The 15,438-nt window shown below is 39.6% G+C and overlaps 1 protein-coding gene and 4 non-coding genes across 5 annotated transcripts in view; all 5 read right to left on the reverse strand.

Annotated features, from left to right (window-relative positions):
* Positions 1–15,438, reverse strand: part of dip2ca (disco-interacting protein 2 homolog Ca) — a 65,031-nt gene that overhangs the window by 22,348 nt on the left and 27,245 nt on the right. The window contains exons 8-19 of the mRNA XM_055229907.1: positions 14,310–14,507; positions 13,050–13,141; positions 12,573–12,683; positions 10,827–10,950; positions 10,230–10,339; positions 9,550–9,652; positions 9,149–9,213; positions 8,188–8,281; positions 7,350–7,469; positions 6,386–6,500; positions 3,747–3,886; positions 1,922–2,058 (exon numbers count right to left, since the gene is read on the reverse strand). Coding sequence (XP_055085882.1) covers positions 1,922–2,058; positions 3,747–3,886; positions 6,386–6,500; positions 7,350–7,469; positions 8,188–8,281; positions 9,149–9,213; positions 9,550–9,652; positions 10,230–10,339; positions 10,827–10,950; positions 12,573–12,683; positions 13,050–13,141; positions 14,310–14,507 — 1,409 coding nt within the window. The remainder of the gene's footprint in view (positions 1–1,921; positions 2,059–3,746; positions 3,887–6,385; positions 6,501–7,349; positions 7,470–8,187; positions 8,282–9,148; positions 9,214–9,549; positions 9,653–10,229; positions 10,340–10,826; positions 10,951–12,572; positions 12,684–13,049; positions 13,142–14,309; positions 14,508–15,438) is intronic.
* trnad-guc (transfer RNA aspartic acid (anticodon GUC)) lies at positions 1,155–1,226 on the reverse strand. Its single transcript has one exon. It is a non-coding gene; the product is annotated as a tRNA-Asp (tRNA).
* On the reverse strand, positions 1,503–1,574 carry trnad-guc (transfer RNA aspartic acid (anticodon GUC)). Its single transcript has one exon. It is a non-coding gene; the product is annotated as a tRNA-Asp (tRNA).
* On the reverse strand, positions 3,122–3,193 carry trnad-guc (transfer RNA aspartic acid (anticodon GUC)). The gene has a single exon. It is a non-coding gene; the product is annotated as a tRNA-Asp (tRNA).
* On the reverse strand, positions 5,005–5,076 carry trnad-guc (transfer RNA aspartic acid (anticodon GUC)). The gene has a single exon. It is a non-coding gene; the product is annotated as a tRNA-Asp (tRNA).

A 15,438-nucleotide genomic window follows, 5' to 3' on the forward strand; every position in this document is an offset into this window, starting at 1 on the left:
CTATTTCTTCTAACACCCCTCCTCCTATGTACATCACAGTTATTTCTGACTCTGAGACTGAAGACATTCACTATAAAAATACTATATAATGTTGTTTTGGGAAATTCATGTTTTTGATTTTGGGTTGGTTTAATAATAGCATAATCATGTACAGTACTGTGGGTATATGTGGTGTCTTCGGACGGCTGCCGGGAGCGGGGCCACAAAATGTCTTTTCCCATTTAAGTCAGAAGGTGAAAAAAATGTCAATACTATAATAAATGGGTTTTTAGATTTTGTACCTATAAATCCACGTACTTTAATTTAGCAAAATTATTTTCATAATGTTTACTTATTGTGGTCATGTATGAGTAGTTTATGGTGAGAAAGTTTTAAAGTCTCAGATTACAACGGATAATCTGTACGTGGTGTGCTTAGTCTACTCATGAATGTGTATGCTTTTGTTATTATCCTTAGTATTATCCTTGCTTAAATGGTTTAGGATGTAATATTATGTTTTTAATTTCATCCATTATTATTACTTGTTGTAAATATTGCTTTTTATTTTTCATAGTTGGATTCACACCATGTAGCATGGTGTGAAAAGGGGGAATTGTAAGGTATTTTTTAACAATGTAATACTACCCCAGATGCCTGTAGCCCTATTCACCAAGGACTGTGTGACCCCCACCCTGAGAGGGTCGTAAAGCAATCTGCGAGCACTGGGGCCAAGAAGATAACATCTATGATCAGGGCCACTTCTTATCTGTGGCCCTGTTCACCAAGGACTGAGTGACCCCCACCCTGAGAGGGTCATAAAACAATGAGATTGTTTGACTTAAAAACACACATTGTTGGATTTTGCCAAAAGGTTTTTAATGTGTAACCACATGCTGACGAGAAGAAGACCCGCCTCACACACACACACACACGCACGCCCTGGGAGACCTTATAAAAGCTGGAAACACAAACATCTCAGGACTTTCTTCCTATCCTTTCCTGAGAGTCCGGTGCTCCATTGTTAACTTTACCTGTGATGAACTCATTAAACCCTTCTGACTTATACTTCAGTCTCTTAGTCCTCTTTGACGCTTGCACCAGAAACGAACATTTCTTACACTATTTTAGAACAAAATAAGGAGCCCTTTAAAGGTACTAACTCAAAACGTAATTTCCTCCCCGTCGGGGAATTGAACCCCGGTCTCCCGCGTGACAGGCGGGGATACTCACCACTATACTAACGAGGAAGGTGCCAAGATACTCAGGGGTACCAGGGAGTGTGTGTGTGAGTGTCTGTGCACGTGTGCATATGAGATGTGTGTGTGTGAGAGAGAGAGAGGGAGAGAGAGGGAGTGGGAAGTGTGTGTGCGTGTGTGTGTGTGAGCAAGTGAGAGAAAAGAGTTTATTTTGAAGTTTGCCTCAGTTCACGTCTTTTTTTACTTGGTTGTAGAAAAAAATGAAATGAATCTATTTTAGAACAAAATAAGGAGCCCTTTAAGGGTACTAACTCAAAACTAAATTTCCTCCCCGTCGGGGAATTGAACCCCGGTCTCCCGCGTGACAGGCGGGGATACTCACCACTATACTAACGAGGAAGGTGCCCTGAACCATTAAGTAGAAACATGACAATGGAACAGAGCAAAAAGGAAAGTAGTGTAATTCATCAACAAAGTGACTAACACAGACTTAAACCAATAATAAGTTAAACAGAAACAAGACATTCAGAACTTAATGAGTGATCTGAGCATAAACATGTTTACAAAGTTTATTTATAACCTCTGTATTAGAATAGTTTGTGCCTCACTGGAAAACTACCGCAGCACCCGTCTTCATTACTTCAGATTAAGTATTTAATTATGAGAGTTATGAATGTAATGGACATGAAGTTAGTAAGTTAAGTACAGAATGTTGTGTATTTCATCATGTGGACCCAGACCCTGACCTCAAAGGTGTTCTTGGTCATCCCTGTGAGGCCGTAGTAGGATGTTCCTGTGGCAACAGAGCAGACACACAGCTCCCCAATCTCATCCGTCTGACAGAGTTGAGGTACTCCATCAGGTTTAACCACACAGACCAGACCTGAGGGAGGTACAAGCAGACAAAATACAGCATTATAATCACAGATAAGACCTAAAAGGGACACGGAGGGAAAAATTGGTGAGGTTTATGTTAACTTAAACCAGTATTACAGGAGGACAATACAAGATTATCTACATTTATGAGCACTGAATAATTTGGGATTTTTAAAACAATACAAGGTAATACAAACAATATGTGAAACTTGATCGACTTGATTGACTTTATATACAAAAAAAAAAAAAAAAAAAAGGTCCTAAAATGGATCCCTGAAGAACTCCACACTGAAATGTTTTTTTATTTATATTTTTTTTTTAGATAAACTGATACATACAATGTTTTTCATAACTGAATAAAATTGAACATCCCCATGACAATATTTGTATCAAATCTACAACACTTTTGGTACTGTTACCCATGTACATATAATATTCTTTGCCAAAGGCATACTTATAATAATATGAAATTTGTAATGTAAATCAATCAGTGAACTAATTTATCTAAAAGTATTTAAAAACAAACTACTGAATTACTTCTTTTGTAAATTAAAATAACTTGCAGTTCTTTCAAATGTAACACTGAAGATCTCCCATCCCCCACACTCCCCGCAGCCCTCGCCCCTCCCCCAGAGCTGACCAAAGCATGTTAGTTTCACAACATGCTTTTGAATAGGGACATCATCAACAACTCAAAACAATGGGATCTTCAACAGCAACTCAGTCTACACAACTACTGAGAAAACCTGTTTATAATCTGGAACATGGATGACACTAAAGAAATCTCTGCAACTACCTGCTGGTTAGAAATAATAATAATAATAATAATAATAATAATAATAATAATAATAATAATAATAATAATAATAATAACAACTTTCTACTGTGAGGGTATCATTCCTATTTAATTCTGTATATTTGTAAGCATGCATGTAAAAATAATTCTACAGACAGCTAGCTACATATAAAATAACAGTACTACATGAAACAGAAATTGTAAACAAAAAAATATGTGCAAGACTGAGTGTATAAGAGCATACTATAAAGATATGGGGTTAAAAAGTTTTTGCCTCCCCGTCGGGGAATCGAACCCCGGTCTCCCGCGTGACAGGCGGGGATACTCACCACTATACTAACGAGGAAAGGCATGCCAAGAATCTTATGTAATCACATTTTCCACATGCCGCACACAATGACTAAGGGGTTTAGAGAACGGACTACTGCTTTCATGAACAAGTATTTGCTAACATCTGATTTATGAGTAAGACATGGAATCAGGAGGACAGAAAGCTCAGCAATGAATTGTTCCACATTCTCTTACAAACCCCATGTTAACTCAACACTAAAACATATTTAAGTCGCAAGTTTAAACGCTCAGAAGCAGTTCATACATTGAACACAAGATGGGGACAGATCTCACCCCTATTTGTGGCTGAAGTACAAAATAATGCCATTACATTAAACCATAGGTATGTGTGTAGGTTTGTGTGTATGTAAAAAACTGTACTGTTTAAATGTGTATTATTATGTTTTTGTTTGTTTGTCTGTTTGCTAGATAAAGAGTCATGTTTTTTAAAAATAAACATTGCGGCAAGATACAAAAAAGTTCAATGGCGACATTATGATGATATGTGAAGTGATCTTGTGTTTAAATATAAACTATAGTCTGGACTCTGTATCATCAACAGGTCGTACCTCCGGGAGCGACAGTCCCGACGTCCTGCACAGTGAGCACAGACAGTCTCTCCTCTGTATCCACTCGTACCACTCCATAACTGAGGCCCTGCATGGAGAGCACGCCCCGACCTGGAGGCTGGCTGCTGTCCTCCACTGGCCTGAGACAGACACACAGAGAGGGAACAGTCAGAGAAAGGGATTAGCAGAACAGAAAGGCAAGAGGCTTTAACCTTGGCAGAAGTTTTATTTTATTTTTTTTAATTTATAGTGAACATTTTAACCATGTTCACATTTTAACCATGTTCTAATACTGAACTCTAAATAATCCATTTTGATACTTGGAAATAAGCTTGATGATTCTGACGATGATTCTGATTCTGTATTTTTAAACATGGAAGGATAATTTGCTAGTTTGAAACCCATTACATTACTTATAATGCCATCATTTAGTTTTTCTACACAAAAAGGGTCCTAAAACAGATCCACATTGACTGTTACTCCATGTATTTATTTTTATATTAAACAAATAAACAATTATCAGTGTCCTCCCATATTTGTATCATGATGCTTAAACTAAAGTTCTGATGAAACAAACAAACAAAAAAAAAAAATCTAATCCTGAGTAAGATTTATCGGGATCCGAATGACACGTTTTCCTTGAATCTATCTGAATAACATTATGTATTTTTCAAAAACAGACATTGCACCAGGTACTCATACACATTAAATAAAAATAAATAAATAAATGCTGAGTAAGAAGAGCCCTCAGTGTTTGGTGAGTGATTGTATATAAAAAGACAGTGACTGCTGAGAGAGGTATGAATCAGAGGAACAATCAGAGCACAGGCCAGAAGAGCCACTGAGACAAACAGGGCAGCGCTAGTGACCATCAATTTCTACTGCGTGTACAAACTGAACAGAAAAAAAAGTAAAGGTGACAGACACACCCTTGTGGAGCCCCAAATCAGGCCTTAAACAAGCCCAAAGTCCACTCAATGCAATACAAATAAATACATATATTACATTCCCTGGGGGTGTGATGATAACTGTAGACCGTGCTCTGTCTGAAGCTCTGATACTCATGTAAGACTTTAATTTGAACTTTATTTTAACATAATCTAATCAATAAAGAACTGACTTAGCTGGAATTACAAAAGCTACTTTTGACTAACCAACTAGCATTAGTCAACATTCATTCTAACCTATCTACAGCTAAAAAGAGGAAATAACACGTACATGTACTAATGTGGTCTAGAGGGTTAAAAAGTGTAATTAACTCCCCGTCGGGGAATTGAACCCCGGTCTCCCGCGTGACAGGCGGGGATACTCACCACTATACTAACGAGGAGTAGCATGCCTACATGCAGAAACAGTGGGTCTTTATATTCAACTGCCCCAGCCAAGGCGTGAGGTATTTCAGAGGGCTGTTTAAATGAATAGGGTTAAACTGGTGGAACATGTCTGTGAAAATCAGTTTAATCTGATCATTCTGTGTCCTGGAGCAGCGAACAAGAGAGAGAGAGAGAGAAAGAGAGAGAGCAGGAGGAGGAGGACTGCAGCAGGAAGTGACCTCATTTCTGTGATACCACTGACAGCCACCAGAGGAAGCTGCTATCACTGTTTACAAATGCCCTACAGCAGCTATCCTCCTGTTTTATCATATTATTAGCTCAGATAAACAGAAAATAGAAAATGTAGGAGTCTAATGTGAGGTAAGGGGCGGTGACTATGACTACACGCTAAAGCATAGTTAGCTATGCCAACAACAGTAATGGAATAACTCATGTCAACAAAACTTAATCTATTTCCAGTTTTGCTCTGGGAGATCCACTTTGTTATTGCAAGAATCCTCCAAGCTTATGATCCACAAATGTTGAACCTTATCATTATTTGTTTGGGATCGGCTCCACAAACCTGCCATATAAATTTTATGGCTTGAAATCCTTTCATCTGACAATAATCACGTCTTTGGGATTGAATAATAGAAGCCGTTGTGAAAAAATCATTTCACTTTTGTTTATTTACACTGACAGAGAAGATGGTGAACTTTGTTCCAATTTTGGTAGTGGAAATGCCCACAAATTACAGAGATATTAACGATAAACCAGGTCAACAAATCTGCAGTCTGACAGTTATACAGCAAACTCCACCTGAGGATTCTGACCCGTCTCCAGCTCAGTTTAAACCAGAGGAATGTTGTGATGTCACATGACCACAGCCTTTAAAGATGCTGCATTCATAAAATTTATTGCACATTATTGATAATCTGAGAAGGCTTCAAACATCTCAGTTAATCCGTGTGTTTACATGCACACTGGGAAATCTACGAGTCCAATTTAAACAGATTTTTCAAAATGTAAACCTGGGAACTACGATTGAGGTGTGGTAGATATAATCTCCCAGATCACATTAACACATCTGAAGAACTCTGTATGGCTTCAGATCCCCGTAACGGCACAGTCGGTTTTACATTTGGCGCAGATGAGGAGAGGCATTCAACTGGACTGAGTAAGAAAGAGCCAGGAAAATAAGACATGTGTTTGGATGTGTACTCACAGTGAAAAATCAGATCAACAGTGCATTTGGAGTTACTTGTGCTTATAAAGGTGCAGACTGCTTGACCTTTTCTTGAGCTATATGTAAATGAGCCTTCGTACCTGCGGATGGCAACAGTGAGCGCCTCGGGTGAGCTGGCACAGGGACAGATGACCTCTGCCCTCAGCCCTTTGGTCTGGAACACGTTGAGGAAGGCGTCGCATGAAGAGATGGACCCTAGAGTCAACAGATCAATACAGGTTAAACTACAGCAATTGAGCTGTGGTCAGTGAGTACGTTTACATGTATGTACAGACCTCTGCTCTACTCTGATGGTAACAGGATTTCTAGCTGGGCAGCAGGATTAATCAGAATTTAATCAAAATCACAATTTGACTGGAAGGTAAACAACAAAATCTCCTGTCTTATTCTTCATAAAACTGTTATCCCGGTAGTTTAGATCTGTACAAACATGTTCCGAAATGTGATTCTTGTATTAGTTTGTCAGTTCAAATCAGTCTTTCAGTCAATTTTCTGGTCCTGTTTAAAATTATTAAAAATAAAAACAATTCTAATCGTAACTCTAATCTTATTCAGAAAAAAAACACAATTTGGTATTTTCCCCAAATTTCTAGACCACATTTAGACCCAGGAATCTGATTGGCAGAGCTGAGTTTCCTTTATCAGAAAAGCACAACTGCATAAAGTTGTTTGTACTACGGAAACAGCTGCATGTATAATAGGGGTGTTACAAATTGTATTGCAAAAATATATCGCTATCAGGAGTAGACTAAAACTACTTTAAAACGTCTAAATGAACACAGCTACACATTTCTGTGGCAGAGTTAATGTTCCAGCTCACGGCTCAGTTGGCTCAGTTCGTCAGTGTGTTGTTGGGGCAGAATCTTCCTGTTTGGACCAGTCACCTGCTGCCTGTGACGCTCTTATTATAGTCCTGTTTGAATGCGACTCTATTCCTGCTCACTGGCCCAGTTTCCCCTCTCCAGAGACCCCCCTGCTCCCTCTCGTCCCTGCCCAAAACAGAGCTCTGTTCCTGGGTACATGTGTGTGAGGAGGGGGACCTACATGGGTTGGATCCGTCGGCCACCAGCAGCATCCTCAGAGAACTCAGGTTTATGTCCTTCTGGTCTTTGTGTGCCACAAGAGCCCAGTGCATGTCCCGAGATTTCACACATGACACTTTAGCTGCAAACGCAACAAACAAGACACTACACTTCAGAAAATACACAGACCAATTTGACTAACATGTGAAAGCTCCTTTTGTGCATTATCTTAAACATTCCCCTTAGTATTTTATGTGATAATACATTTTAAAGATTTTGAATTTAAATTCCATAAACCTGACCTATCTGTGTTGCCAGATACGAGGTAAACATGTCCAAATCAAATATAACTTTGTAATGCTGATTTATTCTTAATGGCAAAAACATAATGTCCCATTTATTTCTGTTATAATTTGGTGTTTTGGCTCCCCGGGGCCACATTAGCAAAATAGCCGCCTTCAATGTAAAATAAATCTAACTGCTTAAATTACAGTTTCTCTATTTATTACTTGTTCAAGTTACAAATATTACAAATGCATTTGCCTAGATGTAAAATGTGGCTGTATAACTGCTTATCTCCTGATAAAATTACATTTTAAGACCATCATACTTTTTAGTTTACCCTGTCGAGGGCCACATAAAATGATGTGGAGGGCCACATTTGGCCCCCGGGCCTTGAGTTTGACATATGTGGTGTAGAGAAAATTCCATGATGTCATGTGTATACAAAAGCCAGCAAACGGCGCAGTAGACATTGGCGTTATCAAGTTTGATGAAGGAGTATGAACTTTAAAATCATGGATGAGGACAGGTGAGTCCTGACAGGTCAGCCCATACTCTTATTGACAGGTGCTCCTTACCTTTGTACTGACAGACTTTCTGGATCCAGCTCAGGGGGTTGACCTTCATCAGAGAGTAGGGGACGCTGATCACATGCATCATGTTCATCACACTCTGAAAAGTTAACAGCATGAGGCCTAGATCAGTCACTACACCAGTCATGGATCTACAGATCATGGTTTAACAGTACAAGGACTAACTGTCTATAGTTTAGTCATTTGTGTAATGGCAGTGGTCCACAGAGACTCTATATATACAGATGGACATAGCTAACCCCAAATATGAGGACATTGACTCCAATTCATTCAATATTCTAATGAAAACCGTCGCTCCCTCTCTGTAACTGCTGTTCGTCATTTTGGTCTTAAAATGTTCACTTTAACCCGCTCAACATGATCCTGGTTGGAAAGGGTCGTTACCTTCAACAACCTCACTCCAGAATGGCTCATTGGTTGCTATGATACACATGCTCAGGTTTCCAAATACAGAGCTGGGCTCCAGATTAGTACCATTTCTATGTGTAGTTTATCGATATTTGGCTGTGGCTTAAAAGTACAGTATGTAACTTTCTGAAGATGGTACATCACCCACCTGATTCCATGGAAATAGAAAATTAAAAACATTCTCCATGGAAACAGATGGGAGTTTGATTCCATACTGTGGAATATTATGGCCAAAGCAACATTTCCATGGAAACAAGCAGGAGGAGGCCTTCAGTGCTTGGTTTAGAACTAGTGATACCCTGTCAGATGGCTTACTTTATATCTGTCAAACATAATTATGGATTTTTGGACAATGTAAAATGAAAAAATCTGATGGGAATTCCAATAATAAAGTGCTGAAATCCAGAGCCCTCTGTAAAATCTAGTGTATCCTACATTTCCCTAGTGTTTACAGGCCTGTGGTCGGTAAAGATTTGTGGATTATTGATTAACTCCTAAGGTTGGGGTCGTGAACTTTGACCCCTGCGGTGGTGCGTACCGTGAGGATGCCATGCCACAGACCTACATCCTTCTTAAAGTCCAGAACGTTCACAATTGTCTCCGCTGCAAAACACAGACAGGTTTTTATAAGTTATGAAGGGGTCAAAGGTAAACAGTACAAAGCACTGATAGAGTCAAAGTAAGAAAAATATATTATTACATTTTCTTCTGACAAGCATTGTGATTTATGTTTTAATAATAGAAACACTCATTATAAAGTGTCTGTCTGGTGAATGGAAAATAAGCAGCAGAGCTTATTTTAAGGAATTTATGAATAAACAGAAATACAAGGTAAAAATTCCCAGTGCATTTTTGAGAAGTAAACCTCATTAGAACATGGTGGGATTGAATGTGTACTGTTATTTTCATATAAATGTATAAATAACAGTGGTGTCTTACCCTCTGTGTAGCTGCAGGCCTGAGTCAGAGCCTGGCAATGAGTTAACAGAGCGATCCTCGTCACTGTCACACCCAACACACTCCCATCCTTACACGATTTGTACTGAGACAGAGGGAGGGGGAAATGTTCATTATTAGTACTAGATGCTGTTGTACATTCACTGTAATCTTACAATGCAATTCAACCAGTAAAACTCAGACACAACAGAATTTACATTTTACAGTGACATCACGCTGGGGGTGTTCTAACTATATCTGTTTGGTGGAATGTTCAGCAGTTACCATGGAGACACAATGCACACATTAGCAAACACTGCCAAAAAGTTTTTAAGATTGTCTGAAAAGTCAAGAAAAAATAGAAAATGCATTTAAACAGCACATTTTCAGGTTTTGGTGTTTGATTTTCGACAAAAAGGTGAGAGTAACAGAAAAACTGTTTTAGAAGCTAGCTAGCCTGTGACTGTCATTTTATGTGACAGAGGGACTTGTTTAACAGGGCAAGTCAGATCACATGTTGTAGTTCCAGCAAGTCAGTTCTTTATGGTCAGATTGTGTTAAAATAAAGCTCAGATTAAAGTCTAACAGAGCTTCAGACCGAGCAGTGCCTACTTCAACCTGTGGTCAGACAATGTTAATGACATCAGCTAAGTATCAACCAGAATAAAAAGTGCACAGTTTACCTCGATGTAGGCTGTGTCATTGTTGGCGTCTTTGATGTGAGGAAACCAGTCTCTGGGCGGTTTGGACAAATGCTTCGACTCCGTCACAAACCACAGCAGCTTTGGCCAACCTGAGAACACAGTGAGAGAGAGAGAGAGGTTTAGTAACATAACAGAAGAGTAAAAGTAATACTAAATCATGTTAACAGCATCACAGAAGCTTCAGCCAACCTGGACACAGGGAAAGAGACCAATATTAACCCAGACAGTGATCAAGAGACAGAGAGAAAGAGGGAGACAGGGACAGAACAGAGAGAGAGAGAGGTGAAATAACATGTTTACAGTATAATAAAAAAACTAAAGGATACTCCAGTTATATACAAGAACAATGTGAACAGTATCACAGTGGGGGGAGCTTCATATGTTGCACAAAGGCATTCCAAACTTGAAATTTAGATTTAGATTTGTTTTCAATTTCTGTGGAATTAATGGTCCCATCTACACAAGATAAAAAACTGTAGCGATCCTGGCACCCTGCAGTGTCAGCCAATTTGAACACACACACAGCACCTTGTCTTTACCCCCCTCTTGTGTGACTGATGGCGTTTGACCTCTGACCTTTGAACTGTGGGATCTCTCCTGTGGCGCTCTTGGGCAGTCCTTTGTGGCAGGCATCACTGGTCAGAGCCACAGTCACTCCACAGCTGCCCAGGAGGAAGCCAATCTGCTGCGAGCCGGCATCCTACACAGAGAGACATAGAGTTTATACAGAAAACCTGACACACACATTCACTCACACATTCATACACACATTCACTCACACATTCACACACACATTCACTCACACATTCACACACAGATTCACTCACACATTCACACACAGATTCACTCACACATTCACTCACACATTCACACACAGATTCACACACTGTGTGTGAATGTGTGTGTCACACATTCACACACAGATTCACTCACACATTCACACACACATTCACACACCAGTGTACATGGCGGTGAGTGTCTTGCCCAAGGATGCAACGCCAGCATCCATCTCTGGGAGCTGGAATCACACTGCCAACCTGTGGGTCGGTGGATCTGACTACTGTACAAATAATGCTCATGTTGAGAGTGGGATTTACATACAACTTTTGGATGAGCAGTCTACCAACTGAGCTATTGCCACTCCTAATTATATATTAATTATATTGCCTACATCCCACACACAAAAATACACATCAAGCTCCTACTAGGAGGCTTAAATATTTGAAAAGCCACACAACCTGTAATTCCTACATAATTCAAATGATTTATTCAATTACTTGTTGAAATTAATAATAATAATAATACATTTTATTTATATAGCGCTTTTCAAGATACTCAAAGACACTTTACATAGAAGAACAATTTAAAAAGAGATACAAATATACAAACATTTAAAATCAACATGCATAATAATTAAAGATTAAAAGCAGCTTTAAACAGGTGAGTCTTTAGGTGTTTATTGAAGGTGGTGAGGTCAGTGCAGTCCCGGAGTTGTTGCAGTAGAGTGTTCCAGAGAGTGGGGGCAGCGATGGAGAAGACATTTTATATATGTTATCCCGTATTAACAGTTGGTATGACATATTTCTCTACTGTCAAATAAACAAAGATCTGTCTTACGCTAAGGACAACATATGAATTAAAAAACATTATACAAATTTGATATTATTATTATTTATGAACTAAAATCTGTTCTCATAATTATAGCAAATTATTTTGAAAGAGTCAAATCCAATCCCAGTATTGGAACGCCTCACTTAACACATGTTGGGCTTTAATCCCGGTTTAGTGGATGTTTTCACATTTGTCCTGGTTTAGTCTTAGTCTAGTTTGGATTTAGTTATACTTTTGCTTAGAATAGATGGTTTTGTCATAATTCTAGTTTATTTGAGTTAACAAGGCCCTGGTTTAGTACTGATGTAGACTTAGTTTGGACGTTCTAGTCTTGATTTTGTCCAGGTATAGTTCTAATTTTTCTAAGAAGATCAGGGTGCTGGTTCTGTGATCACTCCAGTTTATTTGAGTTAACAGAGCCCTGGTTTAGTGTCTGTACTGCTCCTACAGGTGGATAGTGTGACAGGGCTGTGGTGTGATCAGATCACTGTGATAAAGGCTCAGAATTAAGTCCACATTCACATTTATGATTCAATAAAACATGAATCACATTAAGATTATTTTTAGAAGAGAAAACAGCTGTGGCTGTGTTTGTTTGTGAGAGCCAAAGTGTACCAGTGGACACAGAGGCACTGGGTAGATGGACTAAACCAGGACTAAACCAGGACCATGCTTATCACTATGTGCTAACACTTTCATTCATGATCTTACCTTACGACTGAGTGGGACTTCGATGGGCACTGGCACCACTTCAGCAAGTAAACATCCATAAAACGCCACCATGAAGGCCACGGGATCGTTATTAGGGAACACCAGCGCCACCTGCAGGACAAACACCAAAGTCAGACAGTTTAAAGCCAGATCTAAGCGTTCAAATCACATTTAGTTTAAGAGTAATCTTAAAATCTATAAGACATACTGCACTGAAGATATTGTAATAATGAGCTGCATTTCTTGTACTTAAGCTAAGTATTTATCTAATGTGTGGAGTACTTGAATAGCGTTTATATTTTTCCCATGACTCGACCGAAAACGTCTCTGTAGATTTGGGATCAAGTTGCACCAAAGTATGTGTATCCGGCCCAAATTTGCAACACTGTGTATCCTACTGTGCTTTCTGTGATTATGATTCTGGTAAAACAGTTCTGCCTTCCCATGATAACTCTGCAGTTTTAAAGTGTGACTTACCCGGTCCCCCGGTCGCACCATTGGCTCCAGTTTACTGCCCAGTTTGTGCAGGATGTTGTAGGCCAGTTTGATGCTGCGAGACCACAGCTTTCCTGCACAGATGATACAAGATAAGTGTACTGAGACACTTGTCCTGGTTTTGTCCTTTTTGAGACCTTGTCTAGTCTTGGTGCAGTTTCGGGTTTTGTCCTAGTTTAGTCCCCATTTTGATGTGGGGATAGTGCAAAGCTATGCAGCCTGAGAGGAGGAGGAGGTGCTTTTGTGCTGTGCAATACCTGGAAAACTCCTCAATAAAACTGGACCTCCAGACACTTGGAGTTTTGAGCAGTCATTTGGAGGGCACAGGAAGTCTTCTCTTTTGGTAGAGAGATCAAGACGTCGACAGCTCTCAGGTTGTACATGGATTCCTCTATAGGTCAAATACTTGCTGAATTTCAAGTCAGTTTAACCCACATTTTCATCCTCCTTTAGTTGAGTCCTTGTACAACAGTATTTGGGTGGTGTAATCCTATGTTAGACCCAATTTAGCCCTAGTTTAGCCCTAGAATAGGGATACAAATCCAAGCATCATCCCTGTGACTATCTGCTATTTTGGTCAAAACGTCACATCATGATTCACTGTTTCTCTGTTTGCTGCAGCTGTCTGCTCAAATACAGACACTTTTTCCCGCCCACTCCTCCTTTTGGTTCATGTGTCAAGGGTGAACTTTCAGAAGAAGCAGTTTACCTCTTAAAGGCAGTAGAAAAATACAAAGTGTGCATGCACTGTGGTCTGGATCCAAGAAAACCGTGACTTTTTCCATACTGTCCACCTTTATTGGTGTTTTTCAGATTCTAAAATGTGATGATGATGTCCCTATTGTTTACATGGCACTGGTAAATGCACAAATGTTGAACCTGATCATTTCTATAAGTGAGTAAACTCAACTCTCGGCAGAATATTGTGATGTCATAACCATGTCAATGTCCTCATACCTGGAAAATGGGTATTTTTTTTCTGTGCATTATCATTTATGTTAATCACTATGTTCATTGTGCAATCTGATGCTACTTCCCTTTGGGACTGCCAATGACTTCGTGACATACAGGGGATGTGAGGGAGGGGGGCGGAGGTGGAACTGTGTGTGTCAATGATGCTAAAAATGTATGCTGCACATCAGTGAAATACTTGGATCACAAAAAAGCCTGTTGTGATGTCCTCAGAAACCCAGTAATACTAATGGCATGTAGAGTATGTTGACATACAGTTCTAGGCCGTACCGTATGTGAGCACATAGAGGGGCTTCCCGGCCGTGTCCAGGCTGGTGAGGCAGGGGGCTTTGGGGGAGATGGTGCCCCAGCGCTGCAGAGCCGCCTCCAGAGACGGAGGCCAGTTAGTGACCACGCCCAGGGCCTCCCCCCGCACAGGCAGCATCTCTGCTCCCTCAGGACGCGGCTGGTTCGGGTCTGGCTGCTGGACTGCAGAGGTAGAGGGAGGTGGGTTACACTGACCTGCTTCACTATATAAAGGTTTAAGGTAAAAAGTAAAGGGACAAAACTATGGAGACAAAGAAAGACTATGGCATGATCTATCAGACTGCTCTAATGGTATAAACCTTAGATTAAAAGGCCAAAATTACATTACTTTGTTTTGTTTCATTCACACATGTTTAACACACAAACCCTGCATATTTAGGCTGAGTTCTTCTCTCAAGCTGAAAACACTGTGTTCCACATTGTGATATCATGTGATAATACAAGAAGTGCTCCACTGTGTTTTTAAACTCCATACACCTTCACTAGAATCATTTGGATAATTTCAGACATGGAATTGCCAATCTCTGCTTAACAAAAGGTAAAAACTAGGTGCTAACTTGAAAACTACCACTTCATGACATTACAAGGTGGAACAGAGCATTTTGAGCTTTGAAGATGTAGACAGACTAATAATAAAGGATCACTGAAATGTGTGAATGAAACAAAACACAACTCCAGGTCTGTTTTTGAGGTGCACTATAATGTGACTAAAAGCTCACGAGTCAGTTTTGCATAATATAGGACCTTTAATATATTCAGACCATCTAATGCTGATCTGCCCTTTACGCTGCTGCTATAACTGTTACTGTTTATTGGGTGATTGCTGCACTGAATGTCATTGTGCTAATGTTTACACTGGGGTTACTTATTGAGTTATAGAATGGGCTCTTTGCATTGCACTTTACATCAAAGTGTAATGCATCAAAGTGATGCTCTAAACATAGTTTCATTGTTTTCTATGACAGTAACGATAAAAAGTTTAATCTGAATCTGCTGAAAAAGTAACGTTTCTTGCGTTAGGTGGCAGTAGGAGAGCGATGGACCTTTCATTGTTACTTTGTTTATTTCAGGGACAGTGCATATTAAGTCGTAT

This window comes from Periophthalmus magnuspinnatus, chromosome 20, assembly GCF_009829125.3.
Source record: "Periophthalmus magnuspinnatus isolate fPerMag1 chromosome 20, fPerMag1.2.pri, whole genome shotgun sequence".
Classification (NCBI taxonomy): Eukaryota; Metazoa; Chordata; class Actinopteri; order Gobiiformes; family Gobiidae; genus Periophthalmus; species Periophthalmus magnuspinnatus.